The 27,734-nt window shown below is 43.2% G+C and overlaps 1 protein-coding gene across 6 annotated transcripts in view; it reads left to right on the top strand.

Annotated features, from left to right (window-relative positions):
• ZBTB37 (zinc finger and BTB domain containing 37) overlaps window positions 1–27,734 on the top strand; it is a 54,389-nt gene that overhangs the window by 4,039 nt on the left and 22,616 nt on the right. For 3 of the 6 annotated variants that reach the window (XM_030205836.1, XM_030205839.1, XM_030205835.1), the window contains 2 exons: window positions 1,337–2,284; window positions 18,474–18,573. In XM_030205836.1, the coding sequence (XP_030061696.1) occupies window positions 1,337–2,284; window positions 18,474–18,573 (1,048 nt within the window). Of the gene's footprint in view, window positions 1–1,336; window positions 2,289–18,473; window positions 18,574–27,734 lie in introns of those variants that run through there. The other 3 variants (XM_030205838.1, XM_030205837.1, XM_030205841.1) reach the window with 2 other exon arrangements.

Raw genomic sequence — 27,734 nt, 5'->3', positions numbered from 1 at the left:
ATAAAAACAGGTCTAGCTCAAAATGTCTTAGTTTTAGTCCTGGACGATTTTGTTTTGTTCCATTATGGCTGAAAAACATCTAAGTCTTAGGAACGCCCAAGTCCTGCCCTGAACACACCCCTGAGATGCCCCCTTGAGATTTGGACACGCTTATGACGGACTTCAGAGAAAAATAGAATGGAGAACAGGTGTGAAGATGTTATAATGCCGTTGTATCGCTCCATGGTGCGACCGCACCTTGAGTATTGTGTTCAATTCTGGTCGCCGCATCTCAAGAAAGATATAGTAGAATTGGAAAAGGTGCAGCGAAGAGCGACTAAAATGATAGCGGGTATGGGACGACTTCGCTGTGAAGAAAGACTAAGGAGACTAGGGCTTTTCAGCTTGGAGAAGAGACGGCTGAGGGGAGGACATGATAGAGGTATATAAAATAATGAGTGGAGCGGAACAGGTGGATGTGAAGCGTCTGTTCACGCTTTCCAAAAATACTAGGACTAGGGGGCATGCGATGAAACTACAGTGTAGTAAATTTAAAACAAATCAGCGAAAAGTTTTCTTCACCCAATGCATAATTAAACTCTGGAATTCGTTGCCGGAGAACATGGCGAAGGCGGTTAGCTTGGCAGTGTTTAAAAAGGGTTTGGACGGTTTCCTAAAGGACAAGTCCATAGACCGCTACTAAATGGACTTGGGAAAAATCCACAGTTTCGGGAATAACATGTATAAAATGTTTGTATGGTTGGGGTAGCTTGCCAGGTGCCCTTAACCTGGATTGGCCGCTGTCGGGGACAGGATGCTGGGCTCGATGGACCTTTGGTCTTTTCCCAGTGTGGCATTACTTATGTACTTATGTCTAAAAATAGGTTTTGTCAATATTGATTTGGCAGTTTTTGTGAGAAAAATGTCCAAATGCAGACTTATGCCACTTTTTGGATGTTTTTCTCTTTTGAAAATGAGCCCAATGGTAACCTGTGGAACTTTGTATGTCTAAGTGCTTTGAAAATAAGCACAATAGTGGAATGAAACCCTACTACAGTGAAAGAGGATACAAGGAAGAGACAATTCAGTAATCCTAGTTTATTATAAATTTAAAGACATTTGATTTTATCTAAACCACGTTTTTGGGGATAATGCAGGAGATAATGGTTTCTAATGTGTTTCATAAGTGGAGAAAATCATTTTCTGGTTCTTTATAAGTCTGTGTTGGATCAGTATTTGAGTTTTAATCAAATCTGTGCCTACCTTTTGTAGTTTAGTGGAAATAGGCCGTATTAATTTTTCTAAGATATATTCCATTGATTATGAAACTGTGGTGTAATATTTATTCTTTCACCAGCAGGGTTGTATGCCTAAATTGGGAAAACATGGAGAAGGGTGGCAACATCCAACTGGAGATCCCTGAATTCAGCAATTCTGTGTTGAGCCATCTGAACCAGCTGCGCATACAAGGACGACTGTGTGACATTGTTGTTAACGTGCAAGGACAAGCTTTCCGTGCTCATAAAGTGGTGCTGGCTGCCAGCTCGCCCTACTTCCGTGACCATATGTCCCTAAATGAGATGAGTGCAGTCTCCCTTTCGGTCATCAAGAATCCTACAGTATTTGAGCAGCTACTTTCCTTTTGTTATACAGGACGAATATGCCTTCAGCTAGCAGATATCATCAGCTATCTAACAGCAGCCAGTTTCCTGCAGATGCAGCACATCATTGATAAGTGTACACAGGTCCTGGAGGGAATTCACTTCAAAATTAATGTGTCTGACGTGGAAGAGGAGTTAAGCCCAAGCAGGACAAAACACCAAGAGGCACCTCCAGAATCCCACAGGGTTACACAGAGTTTAAACAGATCCCTGAGACCACGCCACAGCACACCTCGAAGTCGGAGGGGGCAGGTCAGCACAGTGTTGGACATTCAGGAGCTTAGCCCCCCAGAAGAGTCCACAAGCCCCCAAATAATTGAACAGAGCTCTGATGTAGAAAGTAGGGAACCTATTCTACGGATTAATCGAGCAGGACAGTGGTATGTTGAGACAGGGATGGCAGACCGCAGTGGACGGAGTGATGATGATGTCAGGGTCCTAGGAGGGCTGCGTATCAAAACGGAGAATTTGGAAGAGTGGCTTGGGCCAGAGAACCAGCCTTCTGGGGAAGATGGGAGCAGTGCAGAGGAAGTTACAGCCATGGTGATTGATACAACAGGCCATGGATCAGTGGAACAGGAGAATTACACTCTAGGGTCATCGGGAGCCAAAGTGGCCAGACCAACAAGCAGTGAAGTAGACAGGTAAGTTTCCTGTGCCCCGTTTAAATAAGGTCATATTCCTGCTGCATATTTCTGAGTGTCAAGGAACGTCAGATAGCTCAGCTTTTCTGATCCATATTAGTATTTTAGTTTTACAACTTGCTGTGCTGACATTTGTAAATATACAGCAAAGCAGTTTACAATAAAATGATGGTTAGAAATAATTAAAACAAGTGAGCATTAAGGAACGAACTCAAAGGTGAGAAAGCCATCCCTTCTGTACAACCCCTTATGGTAGAAATGACTAGGTGAAGAAGAGTTGTTAAAATTCAATTGTGGTTTAAAATATGTCTGTCAAGTGCAGATGAGATCCCCCCTCCCCCCCCCCCCCCCATTTTGGTTTCTGTTTTTATCTTAATTTTTCCTTGCTCTCTACCTTCTTTTCTTCTATCTTCTCCTTTTCTATGTGTCACGCTGGAAGGGGTAGGCTGGCAGGTGTAGAATTTTTTGCCTTTTTTTTTTTTTTTTCATCCCAGTCAAGTTGTTACCACTTCAAGACTATTGAGTGGCCAGTATGAAGAAAGGTGTTTACCCTGGTAATATGTCTAGATCACCAAAATCACTTCCAGTTGACACTTTAGATGGCAGCCTGTGGGGTTGTTTCTTAAAGAATTCAAGGTATGGAAATAACTACTCATCCCTGGAGGTGGTGTTTCATTAACTCTCTTGTAACACCCTGATTTTTGATTTTAGTGATTGTAAAGCCGTTACAACATTTATGTGAAGGCTCAATTTGACTATATATAATCATTAACCATGTACAGAAAGTCAAGAACACTGGATTTTTTTATAAAATAGACTTGTAATTATAATGGAAGGATACATGAGGAGGTGCTTACTACTACTATTAGTCATGCCAGAGGGTAGTCATAGTCCTTGACACTTTCTTTGAATCAGAGCTAGCTCAGAAATTTAGGATCCAGTGCCTGAAGCCTCTCGCTCCCCTCTCATACTTCCAAACAAAAGTTCAAGGTCTATTGCAGCTTCACTACAGAGGTGCAAAATTAACCATTTCTAGGAGGAGATTTTGGACCCGTCCTGGGTTTATTTTTTTCTAACAAAAACTTTGATAAAAAAACATGATACAGCGATTAATTAAAAGAGTAACAAGTACAGATAAACCAAATTCCCAGTGCCCAACCCCCAATCCCTCACCCCACTAATGCCCAATAGGATTTCTATCTTAAAAAACATAACTGTCAGAATCTGCAGGTACAAGGAACAAAAATATAGTCTACGTATGTAGTTTTGCACGTAATTAATTTTGGGGAGCAGATCTTCACTTTTGATAAGTCCCAGACCGTACGAAAGCTGGTAAGCAGTCTATTGTTTATGGCTGTTAACTCTGACATTAAATACAAGTAGTCCAACTTGCGCAAGTATAAAGTGCACATTGGTGTCTCCACACTGCAACTTGTATACACACACGGTAATTATTGGAAGGGTCAAATAGAAAACTCTAAATACTAAGACTAATTTTGCTCCTAAAATTGAGAAAACAGACGCTACGATAGTTTCTTAATTTTAAATAACTTGAGTCTCAACTGCCCTGGGACAAGTCAGACTTTTACTGTATGTATCCCCATAGGGCTCATTACTGGCTCAATGGCAGACCGAAAAAACTATAATGAGGAAGCTAGAAGAATGGTCTAAGGTTTGGCAATTAAAATTCAATGCGAAGAAATGCAAAGTGGTGCACTTAGGGAATAGAAATTCACGGGAGACGTATGTGTTAGGCGGGGGAGTGTCTGATAGGTACGGGCGGAGAGAGGGATCTTGGGGTGATAGTATCTGAGGATTTGAAGGCGATGAAACAGTGTGACAAGGCGGTGGCCGTAGCTAGAAGGTTGTTAGGCTGTATAGAGAGAGGTGTGACCAGCAGAAGGAAGGGGTGTTGATGCCCCTGTATAAGTCGTTGGTGAGGCCCCACCTGGAGTATTGTGTTCAGTTTTGGAGGCCGTATCTTGTTAAGGATGTAAAAAGAATTGAAGTGGTGCAAAGAAAAGCTACAAGGATGGTATGGGATTTGCGTTACAAGACATATGAGGAGAGACTTGCTGAACTAAACATGTATACTCTGGAGGAAAGGAGAAACAGGGGTGATATGATACAGACGTTCAAATATTTGAAAGGTATTAATCCGCAAACAAACCTTTTCCAGAGATGGGAAGATGGTAGAACGAGAGGACATGAAATGAGATTGAAGGTGGGCAGACTCAAGAAAAATGTCAGGAAGTATTTTTTCACGGAGAGAGTAGTGGATGCTTGGAATGCCCTCCCGCGGGAGGTGGTGGAAATGAAAACGGTAACGGAATTCAAACATGTGTGGGATAAGCATAAAGGAATCCTGTGCCGAAGGAATGGATCCTCAGGAGCTTAGTCAAGATCAGGAGGCGGGGCTGGTGGTTGGGAGGCGGGGATAGTGCTGGGCAGACTTATACGGTCTGTGCCAGAGCCGGTGGTGGGAAGCGGGACTGGTGGTTGGGAGGCAGGGATAGTGCTGGACAGACTTGTACGGTCTGTGCCAGAGCCGGTGGTTGGGAGGCAGGGCTGGTGGTTGGGAGGTGAGGATAGTGCTGGGCAGACTTATACGGTCTGTGCCAGAGCCGGTGGTTGGGAGGAGGGGCTGGTGGTTGAGGGGCGGGGATAGTGCTGGGCAGACTTACACGGTCTGTGCCCTGAAGAGCACAGGTACAAATCAAAGTAGGGTATACACAAAAAGCAGCAAATATGAGTTATCTTGTTGGGCAGACTGGATGGACCATGCAGGTCTTTTTCTGCCGTCATCTACTATGTTACTATGTTACTGTGTAACCTCTGTTTGTAGGAGAAAAAATCAGTACAGAAAAAACAGCTACCAACGTTAAATTAAAAAATCTAGTGCTAAATTTACTCAATTTTAATAAAAAAAACATTTTTTTGAATACACAATGTTTCTAGGGCTAGAGCTCTGCCAAAACAATATATATCACTTATCTGAAAAATTTATCAGTATGCTTTTTCTTCTTTTAATACACATCAGAAAGATCCAGAACGTCTCAGTGGCAGCCTGCTCAAAGTCCCAAACCTCATCAAGGCTCAAGTTATTTAAAATTAAGAAACTCTATCATAGCATCTGTTTTTTCAATTTTAGGAGCAAAATTAGTTTTAGTATTTAGTCTTCCACACCGCTGCCAAGATCATTCTGGCCGCTGTGAACACATGGAACGTCGACTTCTGTTGTGAGGGTTGTATCCCATAAGATTTATGATGTAATAAATAGTGTTCAGCTTTGAAGGGATATGGGACTCATGTAAGTTGTTGTACCAATGAGTGGACATTCTGCCAATATGGTTGAACAAGGGGATAGGTCCACCAAACATGGTACATATCCTCCGGCATCCCACAATTGCGCCAGCAGAGGCTGGTCCCACATTTAAAAACTCACAGCAAATGGTGCGGTATATAATACCAACAATACAACATTTTGTGGCCATTTTCAATCAATGCTCTACTTACAGATGATTTAAATAGAAATGTAAAGCTCATTTCCCATTTTTCCCCCTCATATGTGACCCCCAAATCACGCTCTTAGCAGTGGCTATAGAACTCTAAAGGTGAGTAGGCCAACAGTAAAGCTTGATAAAGATGGGAAATACAGCCCTGTCCCCCACCACCATGCATAGCTCTCTCTAAAATGGTCTCATTCAAACTAAGGTCCCCTCTAGCTTTCCTTAAAATATAATCCTTAAGTTGCCCATAGTGAAAGACCTGGTGTGGGGGCAAGCCATACTCCTTAAGGTCCTGATAAGTATAAATTTTCCCTTCTTCCCACATTTGACCCAAAGGCGCATAAGCCCTTTAGCTTCCCAGGTCCGGTACACCCCATCCTCCCGTCCCACCCAAAATCCTGGGGCATATCGAATTACTGTGTGCAGAATGCATGTTCTAGTAGGGAAAAAGTGCTTCCATACACAGTACCAGGTCTGAAGAGGACCCTCCCTGGCACCTGTCAGACGCAGCCCAGAAGCTTCTTATTAGGCATCCATGGAACAGCTCACAATGGGACAGAGCCCATCCAGTGCTTCTCCATTTGCACCCACACCTTAGTTGGGGAACCGTCCTGGATTTCTGACATTCAAAATGGAACCTGCAGCACTGATTTCAGTGGGAGTAATCAGAAGTTACAAATACCTTGTTTCTCTGGAATTTAAGTGCAAGAGCAGACCTAGCCAAAAAGTTTCCCTTATGAAACTGGATAATTTGGCTGCTCTGCTTTTAGGCTTGATTTTGCTAAGATTGTTTCTCCATTGTGTATTTTTGATTAATGCTTCCATATCCCAATCAGGCTATTAATGCACCCCTCAGAATGCTTGCAGAAACCAGCAGCTTCACCTCTCTCTGCCCCCTCTCCTCCAAGTATGCTGATAGCTGCACTGTTTCATGTATCACCATACCCTGGGATCTCACCAGTCTCCCTTTCTCTTGTTTCCCAGAACTTGTCTTCACCCAGCATCCCTACTCCCTCAGCTAACAAACTTAGTTTGCCTTCCTCCATCACTAGCCAATCAGCAGGCTTGGAATACTTCCCCGTAATGTTGCTGTCTGCTATTGCTGTTTCATGCTGTAGGCTAAACTACATGGCTCTTAGTAGGTTTGATCTGTGCAATGCAGAAACTCCTATAGAAATCTTGTGAGCCTTGAGATTGCAAGACCAGCATAGGCATTCCTGTGCTATGTGGCTCAAGATTTCTGAGAGCTATGAAGTGCAGACTGCAGAAGAAACCTTGTTTTTGCAGCAGTAGCTAGTTAAGAATAAAAAAAACTTGGGAGCGCAAAACCTCAGGTTCCAATAGGCAATTTCTATGCATCAGGCTGACCTGGTGCCTGAGATTTGTTGAACCTTTGTGCTTAGGTTGTTACTAACAGGCTGAAACGCCTCTGCTACCAATCAGTGGCTGGATATTGTTCAGTAAGGTGAAAAGAAGAAAAAGCAAATGAAACATGGCTTACTGATGGCTCAGGTTTTGAAGCAATTGTTGTGTGCATTGGTTTCTGAGGAGTTTTGTCATATTAAGTTGATGTTTGGAAGGTTGATGGTGGCCTGGTACTATTCAGCAAGGTTACAGGACCCAGATGACCAGCTGCTAAATTACTACAAGTTTTGGTGGTAACACATGGGTGGAGTGCTGCTGGTTATTGGATTACATACAGGAACATGTATACTCATTTATGTGGAACAATAGAAACCAATGAGGGAGATCAACAGCAACCTGACCCGGGAAAAGTGATATTCTTCAAGCAATTAAATAATCTGTAGTGGGGATGTATGTTCTTGCAGTCTGGAGTGGAGTAATGGGGCAGACCAGAAAGGTCAATTCATCCTTGCCATTATCAATTACCAATATACTCAAATATAAACCCATCTGCATATAAACAGAAATAAATTTCCCCCCTTTTTTTTTAGAGGAAACATGTGAACTTGAAGATAAACCGATGGTTAAAAGGACCAGTAATCCTCTCTCTACCTCCCCCATAGCATCCGGCATTCCTGCTGTGGCCGGTTCTGCCCCCACCCCTCCCAAATTGGAAATGCTCAGTCCCTCCTTGTAACAAGAGCACCCCCCTGTTGGACCTACCATAGGCTGCCTCCCCAGGCCTACCTTACAGCCCTGTGGTCCAGTGGTGAGCTGGGGCTGGAGTGATCCCTCCTATGCTGTTGCCTGTAGTCTCTGTAGTTAAAATGGCCAGTTTTTACTATTTTCTCAGCAACCACTTGGAATTAACTTGAAATTTTATAGCTGTATTTGTTAATATCTGTTTATGTGCCTAGAGGAATGAGGTTATCTTTAAACATGGCGAAAGTTAGACTTTTTAGCATGACCACCCAGTGATTTTTGCATGTTCAAAAATGTTTGCCCTGTAAAACGACCATTATTTTGGGGGAAAAAAAGGAGTACCAATTTAGTGTTAAATGACATCACAGTGGCATAGACTTTTGTCTGGGGAGCAATGTAGGAGGCATATCACAAGCTCCACCCAAAGCCACAATCACTGAACTGAAGCGCTGCAGATGATCTGGGACAGCCTGCCACAGGGACTGGCTGACAAGGCTGTTAAGAACTTCCCAATGTGACTGAAAGCTCGTGTTTAAAGCTGGGGGTGGACATGGAGCATTCACAGTGACTGCAAAATTGGCACATTGTTGATTATATTTTTTGAATGGCATTTTACTGTGTTTTAACTTGACCATAGTCCGCAAGTGTTTTAACAACCTTTAATAGTTTTATATCATCTGCAAATTTAATCACCTCACTTGTCGTTCTAATTTCCAGATCATTTATAAATGTTAAATAGCACTTGTCCCAATACAGATCCTACAGCACTCCACTATTCACTCTCCTCCATTGAGAATAATGGCCATTGAACTCTACCCTCTGCTTTCTGTCAAATAACCAATTCCTAATCCACAAAAGAACATTGCCTCCTATCCCGTATTTTTTCAGGAGTCTCTCAATGAGGAACTTTGTCAAAAGCTTTCTGAAAATCTAGATACACTACTTCAGCCGGCTCACCTTTATCCACATGTTTATTCAGACCTTCAAAGAAATAAAGTAACTTTTTGAGGCAAGACTTCCCTTGCTGAATCCATGCTGATTCTATCCAATTAAACCATGCTTGTCTATGTGTTCCATCATTTTATTCGTTAGAGTTTCCACAGACAAGATGGCTGAAAGCTAAAAAAAAGTTCTGGGGACTCCCCTCCATTTAAGCCCCAGAAATGGTGCCCAAATGGTGAAAAGAGGAACAAATTAGATGACAATGGTAGAGTTTCATAGCAGAATGATCAGAGGACCCCAGGCTCATTGCTATCTCCTCTCCATGAGCAACTTGGCAAGCAGTAGTCGAGTAGCGGGCTAGGGTGTGTATGTCACATGTGCAATGGTGGCCAGTGAAGCGAGCGTGAAGCCTGGCAGTCTGAGTAACACTCATGTAGCGATTCTGGAAGGCTGAGTGATGAATGTGTACCAGAACTGCTATTGGCCCCCAGAAAAACAGTCTAAGAAGTCAATGGAAGAGCTGAGAGAGAATAAGTGAGCCACATGTGACCCCATAGGAAGCGACTGCCAGCAGTGAAGGAGGTGTGGCACTACAGGAAGCTAGGCAGAAGCCAGGCAAAGACTTGGTAAGGAAAAGTGGGGGGAAGGCCCTAAACTTACACAGTGCACTGGGTGCAAAATGAACAGCGGTTCCGATGAGGTGCAGGGAAGCAGTTGGCTGTAAGTAGAAAATCGCACCTGGGCAGAAACTCGTGAGGTGGGTGGTGTGTGATCTCCTCAAGGTGTGTGAACACTGTCAGGTGTCACAACAGAAGGCTGAGAACTCCTGAGCTAAAATAAACTGCAAACTGCTGAACAATACCTGCAAGTTTTCAATTGCAGTCTGTCTGTGAATTATTACCCCCCCCCCCCCTTTAATAGACAGTGACTTTTCCAGAGACACATGTTTTTGCTGAGCTACCTCTTGTGCAAGAATTATTCCCACTGTGGCACCTTTCCTGTCATGTCACCCTTCTCCATATATGTGTCCTGGCTAAAGCTGTCTTGGGTTTCGTGGTCAGTTGTGGCTGTCCTTGGCCGTCTCCATCAGTCCAGCTCTGCTCCCCACATCCAGCTTCAGAGGGCAGTTTGGATGGTATGCCATCTGCCATCCTCCTGTGGCTTTATTTAGCTTGCGTTCTAGCATCCTATGCCAATGTTGAACTTTATACTCTTGCTACATCATTAAGAGACACGATTACTTTTATATAGTATGTATAGATAGATGTATAAGTGCTTTGAGTCTGGGTTTTATAATGAAGCAATTTCTTCAGCAGTGTTTTTGGCCAAAGTACCAAAAATATCAGTGGAATCAGAAAGTTTTAAAAGAAATGGAGCACTCTGTGTGAAAACCTTAAATTTGGGATTCTGTAGTGTCCATCTAGACTGGCTCAGATGGGCTTATACATGCCTACCAGCAGATGGAGACTGGGAACATTTCTACAGACTATGATGGTTACTATTTATATAGAATTGTTACAAACATACAGAAGGTTGTAACATATTAGAGGACTGTGATAATAGACTTTAAACTGTGTCATTGTATTTCAAGTTGACGTGTACCCTTCTAATAGTGGTTAATAGGAACCCGTCGAGGGCACGAATGAGAATGAATGGTGGTGTGAATGAATAATAGGCATGTGGCACTGTTTTATAATTGTATAAATACATAAAGAATTCAGAGTATAAGAAAATAAAGAAATATAAAGATAATTGTGGAACTGGTTTTAGTTCTAGTAATTATAATAGAATAACCGGGGAAGAGGTTAAGGAACTCATTCATAGATAGATGCATATTCATTGGGGAAATCCTGAAAACACTGGATTGCGGCCTTCGAGGACCGAGGTTGGACAACCCTGATTTAGTCTCTACTCTAGGACTAACAGCATTATATACAAGTGGGCAAGGTTTTCCATTTGGTGTTTCACAAATGGTCACAACCCTCTTATGTGTTCATCTACCACTATACGCCAGTACTTCTGCCTTTTATATCATCTCAGCCTCCAGATGTCTTTGTCTGCTCTTTCCATCTCTTATTTATTTATGCATGCATGCATTCTTGTATCCCACTATGTCCCAAAACAAGTTTCAGTTCAAAGTGGCTTATAATTTACAGTAAAATTACAGTAGTGTTTTACAGTTATGACTTAGGTCATTTGTAACTTATGTGGTTAGCTATAGAATTTTTTGGAGAGCTATGTTTTCAGTTGTTTTCTGAACTGGAGATAGAGATGCTTCTTGTAGCTTTTGATATTGAGTTCCACCATTTGGATCCCAGGTATTATGTTCTTTCCAATAGTATTCTGGCTTCACAGTGACCCACTGAGGTGCATTTTCAAAGCAGTTAGACATATAAAGTTCCATAGTAACATGTGAAACTTTGTAAGTCTTTGAAAATGAGTTCCAAAATGTCATGTTTCATGAAAGGAGTTCATGTCAGACCACAACTGCAGAAGCCCCTTGTTTGTGGGACCTTAGTCTCATTTTAACTTCTCTTATGAAGCTGTCATTTGAACAAATGGAGTCTGTTTCACTTAGAGCACTTTCCATATCAAGGTGTTTGATTTATTTATGAGTCTTTATTTACCACCCTTTTTTAAGAAATTCAGCCATGGTGGTATAGAGCAAGAATAAGCCAAATGTACACAATAGAAAATTATACCAGTAAACATATTCAGATAACAGTGCATAGTATGCTACTTACATCAGCACAATATACATTAAAACATCTTAACAGGTAGCATAGGGTGTAAGTGGAGGTTAAACATCCTATATAATAAAACACACCTCCAACGTTCTGAAGCTGACTCCGTGGCTGAGGCATTCCTGCATCCATCTGATGAAGTGACATACCGAACTTCCGGGTACGTCACACGCAAAAACCTGACCAACCAGAGGTGGGAGGGCAGAAGCAAAACCTGACCAACCAGAGGTGGGAGCCTGGGAGGGTAGGTGCACAGCGGTGGATCGATCCACCGTTCAGGAACTGCACGCTGAGCTGTGCACGGCAACAGAGAGATTTCACCGGTATCATTAGGGGCAGGGGAGACAGGAGATTCGATGGAGTGGCTGGAGGGGGGGGCAGGGGAGAGAACAGCATCGGTGGGTGGGTGGCCGGAAGGGGGGGGGGGCAAGGGAAAATGGAGAATCACTGGGTGGGTGAAGGGGGGGCTAGAGGAAAAAGGACAATCGCTGGGTGCCTGGAGGGGGGGCAGGGGAGAGAGGAGAATCGCTGGGTGGCTGGAGGGGGGGCTGGGGAGAGAGGGGAATCATTGGGTGACTGGAGGGGGAGCAGGGAACAGAGGAGAGTCGCTGGGTGGCGGGAGTGGGGGCAGGGGAGAGAAGAGCATCCCTGGGTGGATACAGGGGGGGCCAAGAAAAACGGATAAACGCTGGGTGGCTGCAGGGGAGAGAGGAGAAACGCTGGGTGGCTGGAGGGGGGCAGGGGAGAGAGGACAATCGCTGGGTGGATGGAGGAGGGGGGCAGGGGACAGAAGACAATCGCTGGGTGCCTGGAGGGGGGGGCAGGGGAGAGAGAATCGCTGGGTGGCTGGAGGGGGGGCAGGGGAGAGAGGAGAATCGCTGGGTGGCTGGAGGAGGGGGGGCAGGGGACAGAAGACAATCGCTGGGTGCCTGGAGGGGGGGCAGGGGAGAGAGGAGAATCGCTGGGTGGCTGGAGGGGGGGCTGGGGAGAGAGGGGAATCACTGGGCGACTGGAGGGGGAGCAGGGAACAGAGGAGAGTCGCTGGGTGGCGGGAGTGGGGGCAGGGGAGAGAACAGCATGCCTGGGTGGATATGGGGGGGGGGCAAGGAAAAAGGATAATCGCTGGGTGGCTGCAGGGGGAGCAGGGGAGAGAGGAGAATTGCTGGGTCGCTGGAGGGGAGGCAGGGGACACAGCAGACACACTCACACACAGCAGTCTCACTCTGTCACAAACACACACTCGCACATTCACTCTCTCTCACACACAGTCACTTTTACACATACTCTCTCAAACATACACACTACGACAAAAACCTTGCTAGCGCCCGTTTCATTTGTGTCAAACGGGCCTGATTTACTAGTATAGACATAAGATAGACTAACAGGAGTTAAATAGAAATAAGGGCGACTTCTTAAGGAGAAACGGCACATGAAGTCATAAAAGGTGCAGGAAAATTATTTTAGCTAGAGTCGGAGTGGATAAGAAAGTCTTGCTACAATATATATGCAGCTGGTGTTAGTCATGTGGATGGCTAGCTAGTTGCTTCTTCCATTAAAGGTTTTCAAGAAGAGCCAAACTATTGTCTGCTTGCTGACAACAAGTCTTTCTGGTACTGTGATCACAGAGTGTGGGGGGCTACTCCAGAAAAGGCTCATTACCAGGTATCGCATTGTGTGATGTTCTTAGGAGAAGGTGTAATTAAGGGTCCATCGAGCCCAGCATCCTGTCCACGACAGCGGCCCATCCAGGCCAAGGGCACCTGGCAAGCTTCCCAAACGTACAAACATTCTATATATGTTGTTCCCGGAATTGTGGATTTTTCCCAAATCCATTTAGTAGCGGTTTATGGACTTGTCCTTTAGGAAACTGTCTGACCCCCTTTTAAACTCTGCCAAGCTAACCGCCTTTACCACGTTCTCCGGCAACGAATTCCAGAGTTTAATTACACGGGTGAAGAAAAATTTCTCCGATTTGTTTTAAATTTACTACACTGTAGTTTCATCGCATGACCCTAGTCCTAGTATTTTTGGAAAGCGTGAACAAACGCTTCACATCCACCTGTGTGGATGTGAAGCCCTAGCCTCCTTAGTCTTTCCTCATGGGGAAGTCATCCCATCCCCGCTATCATTTTAGTCGCCCTTCGCTGCACCTTTTCCAATTCTACTATATCTTTCTTGAGATGTGGCGACCAGAATTGAACACAATACTCAAGGTGCGGTCGCACCATGGAGCGATATAACGGCATTATAACATCCTCACACCTGTTTTCCATACCTTTCCTAATAATACCCAACATTCTATTCGCTTTCCTAGCCGCAGCAGCACACTGAGCAGAAGGTTTCAGCGTATTATCAACGACGACACCCAGATCCCTTTCTTGGTCCGTAACTCCTAACATGGAACCTTGCATGACGTAGCTATAATTCGGGTTCTTTTTTCTCACATGCATCACCTTGCACTTGCTCACATTAAACGTCATCTGCCATTTAGCCGCACAGTCTCGTAAGGTCCTTCTGTAATTTTTCACAATCCTGTCGCAAGTTAACGACTTTGAATAACTTTGTGTCATCAGCAAATTTAATTACCTCACTAGTTACTCCCATCTCTAAATCATTTATAAATATATTAAAAAGCAGCGGTCCTAGCACAGACCCCTGGGGAACCCCACTAACTACCCTTCTCCATTGTGAATACTGCCCATTTAACCCCACTCTCTGTTTCCTATCCTTCAACCAGTTTTTAATCCACAATAGGACATTTCCTCCTATCCCATGACCCTCCAATTTCCTCTGTAGCCTTTCATGAGGTACCTTGTCAAACGCCTTTTGAAAATCCAGATACACAATATCAACCGGCTCCCCTTTGTCCACATGTTTGTTTACTCCTTCAAAGAATTGAAGTAAATCGGTCAGGCAAGATTTCCCCACACAAAGCCATGCTGACTTGGTCTCAGTAATCCATGTCCTCAGATGTGCTCTGTAATTTTGTTTTTAATAATAGCCATTTTCCCCGGCACCGACGTCAGACTCACCGGTCTATAATTTCCTGGATCTCCCCTGGAACCTTTTTTAAAAATGGGCGTTACATTGGCCACTCTCCAATCTTCCGGTACCACACTCGATTTGAAGGATAAATTGCATATCACTAGCAGTAGCTCCACAAGCTCATTTTTCAGTTCTATCAGTACTCTAGGATGAATACCATCCGGTCCAGGAGATTTACTACTCTTCAGTTTGCCGAACTGCCCCATTACGTCCTCCAGGTTTACCGTGAAGTCAGTAAGTTTCTCCGACTCGTCCGCTTGAAATATAATTTCCGACACTAAGCAAAGAATTCATTCAATCTCTCTGCTACGTCTTTGTCTTCCTTGATCGCCCCTTTTACCCCTCGGTCATCCAGCGGCCCAACCGATTCTTTTGCCAGCTTCCTGCTTTTAATATACCGAAAAAAATTTTTACTATGCTTTTTTGCCTCTAATGCTATCTTTTTTTCGTAATCCCTCTTGGCCTTCTTTATCTGCGCCTTGCATTTGCTTTGACACTCCTTATGCTGCTTCTTGTTATTTTCAGACAGTTCCTTCTTCCATTTTCTGAAGGCATTTCTTTTAGCCCTAATTGCTTCCTTCACCTCACTTTTCAACGAGGCCAGCTGTCTTTTGGAGCTAGTACAAAGTCTTTTTAGTTACACCAGTATAGAATGCATACAGTAATCCAGCCTTGGTATTATCATGGCATGAACCACTATGACAAGACTTATCTTGTCTTTGTATGGAGAGAAACAATGTGGTTGTCACAGATGCTAGGGGCAGCTCCTGAAGTTTATTTGGATTTGAAGGATCAGCATTTATAGTTTAGCTCTACCCCAGGGATCCTGACTTGTGTTATTTAAGGGAAAGGGAAATGGGACTTGATATACTGCCTTTCTGAGGTTTTTGCAACTACATTCAAAGCAGTTTACATATATTCAGGTACTTATTTTTGTACCAGGGGCAATGGAGGGTTAAGTGACTTGCCCAGAGTCACAAGGAGCTGCAGTGGGAATTGAACTCAGTTCCCCAGGATCAAAGTCCACTGCACTAACCACTAGGCTACTCCTCCACTAGCAACATTCCATGTAGAAGCCTGCCCTTGTAGATGACCAATGCGGCTGCGCAGGCTTCTGTTTCTGTGAGTCTGACGTCTAAACGCGCTGGGATTGACTGAGAGAGACCTGGAGGGAGGGACATCCAAAAAGTTTTGATTTGGACGTCCTCGTACGTCCCGATCTTTTGGGGGGGGGGGGCACAAGCTGAAAACAACCTTGGAGGGGACTGTTGAGAGAACTGTGGTTGTGGTCAGTTTAGGTAGGTAAGAAAAACAGGGGCGTCCTTTTTTTTCTTTTTTTTTTCAGAGAAGTCCTTCCTAATTGGAGGTAAGAAAAACACATCCAAGAAGGACGCCCATCACTGAAGCTGCAGGAAGACGTCCAGTTTGTGTTAGACGTCCCTGGCGAGCACTTGGACGTGGCTAGGCAGTGAAGGACGTCCATAAAGGACATCCTTGACGAGCACTTGGACGTCTTTTTTCCTGATTTTTTTTTTTGTTACATTTTTATAGAAGTTTTTAGAGGCTGCACAGCCCCAACGAGAGGTACAGACCTCCCATTAGATTTTCCACAGTTAGGCAATTGGAAAAGGGTAGTGCATCTCATTACAATACGATTTATACACATTGGGTTACTAATTTGCTCATCTGCATTCCGTTTTCGTTAGCTGCTACCATGATGGGAAAATGGCTCAGCATGTAGTGCATGCCATACTTGCTCCTTAATGGCTCATTAAGTTTAATGCATCTGGCCCACAGTGATAACTGGGGAGAGGAGTTGAAAGAATGAGAGGTGGGGAGTGTGCCTGGGAGAAAAGACTTTGGGGAGGGGAGGAGACAGAATTAGGGGTCTTGCTGTGGGAGTAAGAGGGAGAAAGAACTGCAGCTGGAGTGAAAGATGGAATGGGGAAGGCTAGAGCTTGAGGAGGGAAAAAGCAGGAGGGAATTTTTAAATACTGTGTTTAGAATTTTCAAAAATGTTATGCAGAATTCCCCCTGGAGTAGTATATTGAGGTGTACTGTGATTTACTTCTGTTGTTTGTTTGATCTGCCCCTGTTATGCAAATCTCTCTCATACATTTTCATGGTGGATAGCATGAAAACGAGTGAAAGAGTTGAGAACCAGTAGTCTACAGTAGCAGTTCTTACTATGTGTTGAAAATTTTCTCTGAAAATGTTTAAAGTTAATTTATCTTAACAAATTAAAGCTGTGTAAGAGCATTTCAGAATATCAAGTTTGAAAGGATAAATAAACATGATCAGTAGCTTATAAAATATCCACAAGATAGATAAATAATTCATACTACTTTGTCCCATTACTTTTCTTTGTGTTTATTCTGTCTTTTTGTAGAGTATTTCCTTCCTCATAATTATATAAAAATATAATTCCACTAAAACTTTAGTAAATTAAGGTTTCTGATTCAGAAAACCTTAATAAAATGCTCAGCATGGGGAAATTGGGTTTTCATGTTACAATCAATAAGCACTGAAACTTATCCTAACTTGTCACACTGTATGACATCAGAGTGGGATATGTCTCTACCCCCTCCCCCATGAGACAGTCATGACCACACAGAATTGGTGGAATCAGCTGCCACACAGAGCATGAGTACAGCACAATTGCGCTGAGCACGAAGAAGCCACAGTTGCCACTATACAGAGCAAGAGGAAGCTCAGAAATTCACTTCCAAACAAGATATGGTCCTCAAAGGCTTTTATACTGCTCACAGACAGAAAACCAACAAAGGAGAAAATGAGGAGAGATTTGTCCTCCATCTGTTCTCTCTGGGTAAATACTGGCGGCTCCATATTAAAAAAATATTGTCTTATCTCCAGTGGAAGAATAGTGTTGAGGTCACTGACGGGATAACTACTGAGATGGGGGATTGAGAAAGGGAGCTAGTTGGTTGAAATGAGAGGTGGGTATTGTAAGGGGCATTGAGAGTGCACTAATTTTTAATAAGGGAATGCAAAATATGGAATAAACCTTAATGTGTGCCTAAAATTTAATTTTGCAATATGAAAGCACAGATAAGCATAGAATTTTAGTCCCCTTACAAAACTCTTGGTTGGTTCAAAAATAAATACTTAAATTTACTTGGGTTATTATTTAAATTCTGCAATCAGTATTTTTTTTTTTTTTAAATACCAGCTGTGACGTTTAAAAAATATTCTGGATATTCAGCACTGCTGTACAGATTCGCAAACGACTCTTCTGCTATACATAGATATATTCAGTCTTCAAGCTACTACCTGGCTAGCTCTCCAGATAAAATTAGGACAACATTTGAATATTGCTGCTCTTCAGATAACTTGTGGCTCTGCCCACATACTGCCTCAGCACAGTCCAGATAGTGCAGAGGTTGTCTGGAAGGATATTCAGCAGAACTATGTAGATAATACTGCTGACATATTGGTGGCTAAGACTTTTAAGGCCTCTCTTACAAAGCCACATTAGCAATTCCTGCGAGGTAAATGAGAGGAAGCCCATTCAGTTCCTATGGGCTTCCTCTCATTTGCCACTTAGCTAAGAGGTTCTTTTACAAAGCTAACAGTTGCTACTTCCTAGATACACATCTTTGAATATGAATATCGGGCATGCAGTTTATAAATCCTTAGAATTAGAAGCCCTAATTATAATATATACTGTGCTTAGCTAATGAGGTTTAGGTCCATGGTTCAGTGTTTGTGGGTTGGTTTTTTTTTTTTTCTTTAAATCAACCTTTAACCAGCAGAAAAGGTTTGATAACTCTTGATTGTGCTCACTGGCCATTTTTCATATACTTTGACTTTCCTTATCTACAGATTTAGTCCATCAGGCAGTGTGGTCACCATGACTGAGCGACACAGAGCAAAGAGCGAGTCTCCAGGGAGAATGGATGAATTGAAGCAACCCAGTTCCCAGGTATGGTAGTGTCTAGAAATTAAGGGGTCCCAAGCCCCCTCCCCAAGAAGGCTAGGGTGACCTTAATCTGACTCCATCCCTAAATAGCCCTAGAACTGGGGCAATCAGGGGGTTGTGAAGTTCTAAGAGGAGTTGCTACTGAGAGAGACACTAGAGCTAAGGAAAAGGTACCAGCCTTATGACAAACTGGAACCAGATTACAAGTTATACAATGCAGTGAGAGATAGCTGCTGGATGCAACAAAAGCATTTATACTTACAGCCTTTCATCATTAAGTTAAGCCCACAAATCATCATTTGGAATAAGGATTTTATTTGCACAACAGACTTTAATCAGGTACATTCAGCAGACAGATTCTGGGTACAACCGGACAGAGCTTCGCCGTCTGAGATAAGCGTTGGGGCGGATACCAAAGCTATGGCAAATTGTCCCCTCTTTTATACACAAACTCTCCATAGAAGTCAATGGTGAGATACCTAGCTCTCAATTTCTGAGATGATACTTTCCCACACAGTCTTATCAGCATGTTTTGAGAAGCTTTGAGATAACAGTTCCACATCTGTCTGTGTCGCAATACTTTCACACCATCTTAAGAACCCTGTATAACCTCTGTAGCCTTCTATACAAAACTAATAGACTCCATTTTGTTCATCTGATTTAAAGTGACAGTTGTACCAGTTTGTGTCAGGACTCATTGTTCAGACCTGCTTTTTACAGATTCTGAAATATTAAATCATGTACTTGTTATTTGGCCTAGTCGGTACTTCTTCAGTTATTTTAGCTGTTAAAGGTATGTAAATTGACCCATCACTATTCCAGTGGATGGATCCCAAGCGGGGACACATATTAACTTACAGGAAAAGCAAGTCCTTGCGCAGCCAGTCATAGATTTTTAAACCTGGCTGGTATTTTTACAGCCTGAGTCCTAAAATCTGGCCTTCCCACCCTTCCGGTGGGCATCCAGTGAGGGTCTCTTGCTGTACTATAATTATACAGTAGCTAAATCTATCTTTTTGAGAGAGCCCTGTGCTGCTGCTTGTCTTCATCACTTTAAGCTCAGGACACAAGATTATATGAACTTGAGTTATTCAAAATCAAAATTTTCCTTGACATTAAAATGTAAGTTCTTTTCATACTTTAAGATTATTATGTAATTTTTGGCAACAGAATGAATTCTCTGAAAATAAGCAGGATATTTAGTTCTCACACAAATAATGATATAATCTAACAGAGCCCAGCCCCAAGGGAAGTACACAAAGCTTTAAGAGCATGCTGGTGCTGTTCTATGAGGCCACCCCAGTTCAATCTTTCTAAGAAGCCCACTGGCCATTTATTTTCATCTCTGCTGCACTTTCTGTGTAGTGGGTAATCTAAAAACTCTGTTTCACGTTGTGTGCCTCAGTTTGTTTTCTTCCTCTTTGAAATCTCATAGGTACAGGTTTTGGTTTTTTAAAGTTTCCTTCTTTGGACATGCCCCAGTATAAAACTTTGGGCAGAAGTGACCAGTTTTTTATTTATCATAACTTATGCTTAATATGCCCATGTACCCACAACTTTTAATTTTGGCTGATATTTTTGGGCTTTCACCTTTCCTTCGATTGAAAAGCAAAAACAGCTTCTTTATTTTGTTTGTTCTAGCCTGCAAAGCTATTTTGCTAAACTGGCCACTGTTGGAACACCCTATTTTGAATCAGTGGTACAACCTACTATATACTATAATGATTATGGAACATTGTAAGGTGGGGCGTAATAACCCTGCATAATGGAAATTGTATCAAGCAATCTGAGAACCAGTCTGGACTGTCATACCACATAGGGCCCATAGTCTGAGGCAATGATATTTTGCTGTCACTTGGTGATAAATTCTAAGATATGCTTTACTGTGTTGTTCTATCTGTTCTGGTGTATGGAATCTCACCAAACCAGACTATAATACATTTTTTTGTTTTATTTTTGCTGTAGTAAAGCATTGTATGGGGGAGGCCTAGGGGCATCGGAGAAGGGGGGATTAGCTTTATAAAAGTAAATTTGAAATCATATCTTATTTTGTATGAGCTATTTGTGTATATAGTTTATAGTACTAAACAGTTTCATTGTTGTTGGCACAGTTCTTTTTAATAACTTTTTTTTTTTTTGGCACAGTGATAATATGCATCATTTTGGATGTATAGAGTGACATTAATCGAGATTTCTGATGCTAGGGTCCACTTTAGGAGTCAGTACTCAATAAAAAACCTAGGTGTCATTGTAGACAGTGCACTGAAATCTTCTACCCAGTGTGTGGTGGCAGCCTAAAAAGCAAACAGGGTGCTAGGAATTATTAGGAGAGGGATGCAAAATAAGACCAAAAATAATAATATGCCTCTGTATCGCTCCACGGTGTAACCTCACCTTGAGTATTGCGTTCAGTTGTGGTCGCTGTATCTCAAAAAAGATATAGTGGGATTGGAAAAGGTTCAAAGAAGAGCGACCAAAATGATAACTGCTCCCGTATGAGAAAAGGTTAAACAGGTTAGGGCTCTTCAGCTTGGAAAAGAGAAGGCTGAATGGAGATATGATTCAGGTCTACAAAATCCTGAGCGTTGTGGAGCAGGTGGATGTGAATCGATTTTTCACTCATTCAAAAAGTACAAATACCAGGGGATACTCAAATAGGAGGAAATATTTTTTCACTCAAAGAATAGTTAAGCTCTTGAACTCATTGCCGGAGGATGTGGTAACAGCGGTTAGGATATCTGGGTTCGGCACATAACCACTATACCTCTACTCAGGGAATCTAGTGTGCCCCAACTTGACATTTCGTCCTTTAGATTGTAAGCTCCTTTGAGCAGGGAATAGCCTTCTTTGTTAAATGTACAGCGCTGCGTAACCCTAGTAGCGCTTTAGAAATGTTAAGTAGTAGTAGTAGTTTGGACAAGTTCCTGGAGGAAAAGTCCACAGTCTGTTATTGAGATGGACATGGGGGAAGCCACTGCTTGCCCTGGGATTGTTAGCATGGAATGTTGCTATTAACTAGATTTCTGCCAGGTATTTGTGACCTGGATTGGCCACTACTGGAGGCAAAATACTGGGCTAGATGGACTATTGGTCTGAGCCAGTATGGCTTGTCTTATGTTCTTAAGCTGTTTGATTTTGCAATAGTTATTTTTCTATCAGCGTCCCAGAAGCAGAAAACGTCCAGTGGTTTCAAAAGATGTGGGAAGTATGCAAGGCCATTGCCAGTGGGGGAGAGAAGGGTAGTTTCCCTACCCCCACCCCTCATTCCCTCTGGAGCTCCTAAAGCAAAAAAGAGTCTAGCTTCTTGCTAGTACTTTTTTTTTTTTAATTTGAAAAGAGTCTTTATTAAAACTAAAAAGGTTCCTGTACAATGAACAGTGCACATCAAAGATAACTGTTTACATGTTGACCAGAGTTAAATCACAAAAATAGAACATCAATACCCCTGTATAACATCACTTAACTAATACATATCCCACAGGAAATCCAAATCTGCCAACTACTCAACAAGTGACTCCAAAGTTTTTGAAGTTTTTAACAATGTTGCCTAGCCCCCTGCCCCCAAGCTCCTCCATCACCTATAGCCCTCCCCCAACCCTCACCAACCCACCCCACCTCCACCCCTCCCCCCCCTTTAACATTCACAGTGCTTCAGAAAAGGCTCCCATATAGCCTTCCACTTCGCCTCCGTATGGCCCCATACTACCCGGAGTCTCTCCATTTCACATATATACCATAATTTATTTAACCACCTTGTCAATGGTGGGACTGCAGGCAGTTTCCAACAACCAGCATTTACAACTCTCGCCGCCACCATTACTTGTCTGACTAACAGCACTTGAGATTTTGTAAGACCTGGTGGTTTTTTTGAGAATAGAAAATACTCCGGTGACCATTTAACAGGTCTTTGAATCCACCTTTGCAGTCTGTGTTGTATTGCTTTCCAATAGGCCTTAATTTTAATACAAGTCCACCAAATATGGTCCATCGTTCCCCTCTGGCCACACCCATGCCAACACAGTGGTGAAACCCCAGGAAACATGTGCTGTAACCGAACCGGAATCAAATACCACCGGTATAGCACCTTAACTACATTCTCCTGATAAGGGACTGAGACAGAGATCTTAGACCAATTATTCTCAATGAAAGACCAGTCATCCTCATCAATAAACACCCCCAGCTCCTGTTGCCACCTCTCCCGGTGAGCATGATTAGGACCCAACCTACCCCTTAAAAAGGAATACAAACAAGTAATAAGACCATTTGTTGTTTTAGAATCTTCACAAAGGTCTTCAATAAAAGAGTCTTCCCGCACTATAGTGGCCTGGATCTCCCTGGAGGTTAGAAAATGTCTTAATTGACAATAGGCAAAAATCTAATTTGGTAGAACAATATACTGTTCTCTCAGAGACTCAAAAGAAAGCACACTACCCTCTTCAAATAACTGACCCCAAGAAACCAGACCCAAGGATCCCCATCGACAAAATATTCCTGACGAAACACCAGGGGGAAAGAGTGGATTATACGCTATGGGCGACAACTTAGATAACACCGCTTCCAGCCTAGTAAACAATCCATCCCAATAAGTGAAAGTTGAAAGGATTGAAGGACACAAATCTTTACGCAACAACCTATATTTACTGGGAATCTACATCAAGGCCCTAAGCGGACAAGAACCTACCTCAGTCTTCTCCAACTTCACCCACAACTTATGGGGCTGATCCTGAAACCACTCAAAAGCCGCTCGCGCTTGAGCCGCCTTATAATACCACAAAACATTTGGCACTCCCAAACCCCCCTTCTTCATATCCTTGTACAAATAAAGTCCTAGGCAAACGAGGGCGCTTATTGGCCCAAACAAAATGGACCAACTTATCCTGCACAGCTGCCAAGAAACTTCTAGGAACCCAAATAGGAAGAACTTGAAACAAATACATCACTCGTGGCAATACATTCATCTTTAAGACCACAATTCTACCCAGCCAAGACAAATCAGTTTTATCCCACCTCTCCAAATCCCTATTGACCACCTTCAACAATTTAGGATAATTAGCCGAAAATAACTCTGAAAGATGAGGAGTGAGTGTAACCCCCAGATAAGTTATTCCTCCCTTAACCCATTTGAATGAAAGAGAGTGCTGGAGCAATTCCACAACCGAACAAGAAATTCCAACCGCAAGAGCCTCGGACTTACTCACATTTAATTTAAAACCTGAAACAGCGGAGTATAATGACAGACCTTTCATCAGATTAGGTAACGAAATTAGAGGCTTTGTCAAAAAGAGAAGCACATCGTCAGCAAAAAAATGCCAATTTATATTCCCTGTTACCTACCTGAATTCCTGATATATTAGGGTCTGACCTAATATACAATGCAAGTGGCTCCATTACCAATGCAAAAAGCAAAGGCGAGAGAGGGCATCCCTGTCTGGTCCCACGGTACAAAGAAAACATTGGAGAGTTACCGCCGTTACCCCGACCACAGGCCCTAGGCAAGGTATACAAGGCCCGGATCCACCGAATAAAACCCAAACCTATTCCAAATCAGTCTAACACTTGGAGCATAAAAGGCCAATGAACTCTATCAAATGCCTTTTCGGCATCCAACCCTAATAAACAAACAGGAAGATTGCTTTTCTGTGCTATATGGAGTAAATTAACCATTCTACGAATATTATCCATTGCCTGTCTACGAGGAATGAAGCCCATCTGGTCTGGATGAATCCAGTCCGGCATAACCTTTGCCAAACGATTAGCCAATACCTTATCTATAATTTTTATATCAGAATTTAGTATAGAAATGGGACGATATGAGGCACACTCAGAGGTTTACCCGATTTGGGTATTACCGGTATCCAAGCTTCCATCATAGAAGCAGGAAATTCATCTCCTACTAGAATCTCATTTATGATTTCCGTCAAAATAGGAGCCAGTTCCCCCTTAAAAGCCTTATAAAATTCATTTGGTAACCCATCCAGACCAGGCGACTTTCCAAGTGGCAGGGCCTTGATCACCTTAACAACCTCTTCCACTGTAATCTTCTCATTCAATGCCTCCCTCTGACCTAACGTAAGTGTAGGGAAAGAACATACCGATAGAAATTCTTGTGACTCCTCAGTACTAGACACGGTTTCTGAAGTATAAAGTGATTGATAAAACGACTGAAATTTCTCTCGTGTCTGCCGTGAACTAGTCACCAACCCCCCCACCCCCACCCTATCCCTCACCTTCAAGATAGTTCTATCAACTCTTGAGTGCCTCAATTTAAGCGCCAGAGTCCTACTGGGTTTATTACTAAAAACAAAGTGGGAATACTTCTGTTGGTCATTAAAGAACTTTGATTGGAATAGACCTGATCTAATTTCAGGCGCAACGCCTGAATTTCCCTCAACGTTTTCACAGAATGAAATGATTTATGCTTTTCCGATAACAGTCAATTGTGTTAAACATTTAGCCACCTCTGCCTTCTGCTGCCTAGCCCTAAAGCTAGCTTTCTGAAGGAAATATCCCCTGGAAACTGCCTTGAGCGCATCCCATACAATCCCCAGAGAAGGTCTTGAGTCCACATTAAGCTCCATGTACTCTTGAAAAAGCTTTCTATAGCCAGCCAAAATTTCCTCCTCCTTTAAAAGAAGAGTATTCAGCGACCATCTCCTCTCCCTCTGCTCTACACCCAACGAGGGAAGACTGACCCATACTGGAGCATTGTCCGACAAGGTAACAGTATCAATATCAGAAGACCATCTATCGTGTCAATGTGACGTCCACAAAAATATAATCAATTCGAGAATACGTTTCATGTGAATGGGAATAAAACAAGTAATCTCTAGCCCCCGGATGGGAAACTCGCCACACATCCGAGATCCCTAAATCTCTAACAAACCCACTCAAAGCCTGAGAGAGCAAGGCATTCCCCCCAGACAATGGACCCGACCTATCTAGCACTGGATTATGCGTAGCGTTGAGGCCCCCCCCCCCCCCCCCCATACACACACACACTATAAATTTCCCCTGAGGACAAGAATTAGTGACCCACCAACTTAAGTCAAAAATCCTTTCTGCCCTTCATTAGGAGCATAGATCGAAGCTAGTGTAACAGCCTGGTCTCCCAATACCACACTGGGAAGTAAAAACCGCCCCTCTATGTCTCTCTTCACCCACACCACCTGCAGCTGTAGAGTGGAGTGTAACATAATGGCCACCCTTAGAGCCGTCTAATGCAGAAGCACAAAATACAGAGGGATAATGAGGGTGGCACAAGAACTTCTCATGATCCCTTCTTAAATGACTTTCCTGGAGAAAACACCACCTGTAGATGAAAATGCATTAGTTCTTTAAACAATTTCTGACGCTTTTGTGGAGAATTTAGGCCTTTCACATTATAGGATAGAAATTGTAAATCTGCAGTCATGTCAAATCTCTGCCTAGCAGGTACATCAAAAACTCACCTAAACTAGGAAGCCCCCCCCCCCCCCCCCCGAAGCACCACCCGCACAAACAAGACTTTCCCCAAGAAGGCAACCCAAAAAAACCTCCCCTCCAAACCCCAACCCACCCCCGTCCCCCACCTCCCCTTTCCCCTCTACCCACAATCATACCCCCACCAGACAGCGCCCCAAGGCCCTGACTGGGAAATCCAGGAAGCACTCCACTCAAACAAAATAGACCCCCACACACCTCACACATACCCCAATTACACCCCCCACTCAAACATTATGCACCTCAACACATATCATCAAACCACCCTCCCACTCACACACTACCCTTATTCCTCCCATGTCTGCTATGGTCCCACTGAGAACATATTATAGCCTTACTATACCACCCATTCTATATCATTAATTTGACAGAGACAGACAGGTTATCAATAACAACCACAGTCTTTGTTTCCCTTGCTTCTTTGGCTTCTTTGATACTCTCTTCCATTTTTGTAACAGCTCTTGTCGCAGGAGCCAGGTCGCCCGGCGGTACCGCAGAACCAGTCAGGCCAGCTTCATGCAAAAACTGCCAAGCCTCTGCAATCCTGCGAAACCGAACCTGTTTACCACTGAATGGGAAACATAATGCAAATGGGAAAGTCCACTTGATTTTTTCCTTTACCAAAATCTCCAGCACTGGTTTCATTGCCCGCCTTTGGGCTAAGGTAAACAAAGACAAGTCCTGGAAAACCGACACCCTCGCATCATTGTATTCGAGGGATGGTAATTGGCGGGCTTTCAACCATATTTTCTCCTTAAGAGCATAGGATGTAAATCGCACATTTATAATATAATATCCCTAGGTCGGTTATCTGTAGTTTTTCCAAATGCTGTATGTGAACGATCCATCTCAACAGCTTCAGCTTCCAAGCTTTCTCCCAATATTTTCACACACAGTGTCCTCACAATAGATGGTATATCCTCCATATTGACATTCTCAGGAACTCCGCGAAACCGGAGGTTATTTCTCCGGCCTCGGTTCTCTAAGTCATCTAGTTTATACTGGAACTCTTCTGCTTGCTCAGCCAATTGCTTTACACGAGATTCCAGCAGCCCAGCTCGCTCCTCTTGTTCGTCTAAGCGATCTTCCAGGACTTCCACTCGGCCCCCCAGATCATGAATATCAATTCTGATAGCGTCCATGTGCTCTAGAATTTCCAGCTTGGATGTCTTGATATCTTCTCGTATCTCATCCAAATATTTTGCCAGTTCTCTGGAAAAGCCCTTTTTAGGTGCTATTCGCCTGGTGTCAACGTGTGAGGAGGCCAAGTCTGATCCGGACGAACGGTCCCACGCGGGAGAAACAGGTCCCTCGCCGAACATCGTTCTCCCTCCCTGAGTTGCGTCGCCAAACTTTTACTCATTGCAACCCAAAAGTTGCCTCGAATTTCTGCCAGCAATCTGAGAGGGAATCAGGAGCAGATGGCAGCCGATGAAGCTATTATGTCGCAGGGAAGTGCAGGAGCTAAAGTCTCAAGCGTCCATTCGGCTTTGTGACGTCACTTCCTCCCTCCTTCTTGCTAGTATTTTAGTGCTTGGAAATATATATATACAATTTCAATCAACTTCAAGCAGGGGAATAAAGTACAAGCAAGGAGACACACACTTTTTTTTCTTTTCTTTTTGCTGCAGGAGCTCCATAGGGAATTGGGAGGAGGAGAGGATGGGGTACTTCACATCCCTTTT

Source organism: Microcaecilia unicolor, chromosome 6 (genome assembly GCF_901765095.1).
Source record: "Microcaecilia unicolor chromosome 6, aMicUni1.1, whole genome shotgun sequence".
In the NCBI taxonomy this organism is placed as follows: domain Eukaryota; kingdom Metazoa; phylum Chordata; class Amphibia; order Gymnophiona; family Siphonopidae; genus Microcaecilia; species Microcaecilia unicolor.
This window is presented reverse-complemented; position numbering and strand designations above follow the sequence as displayed.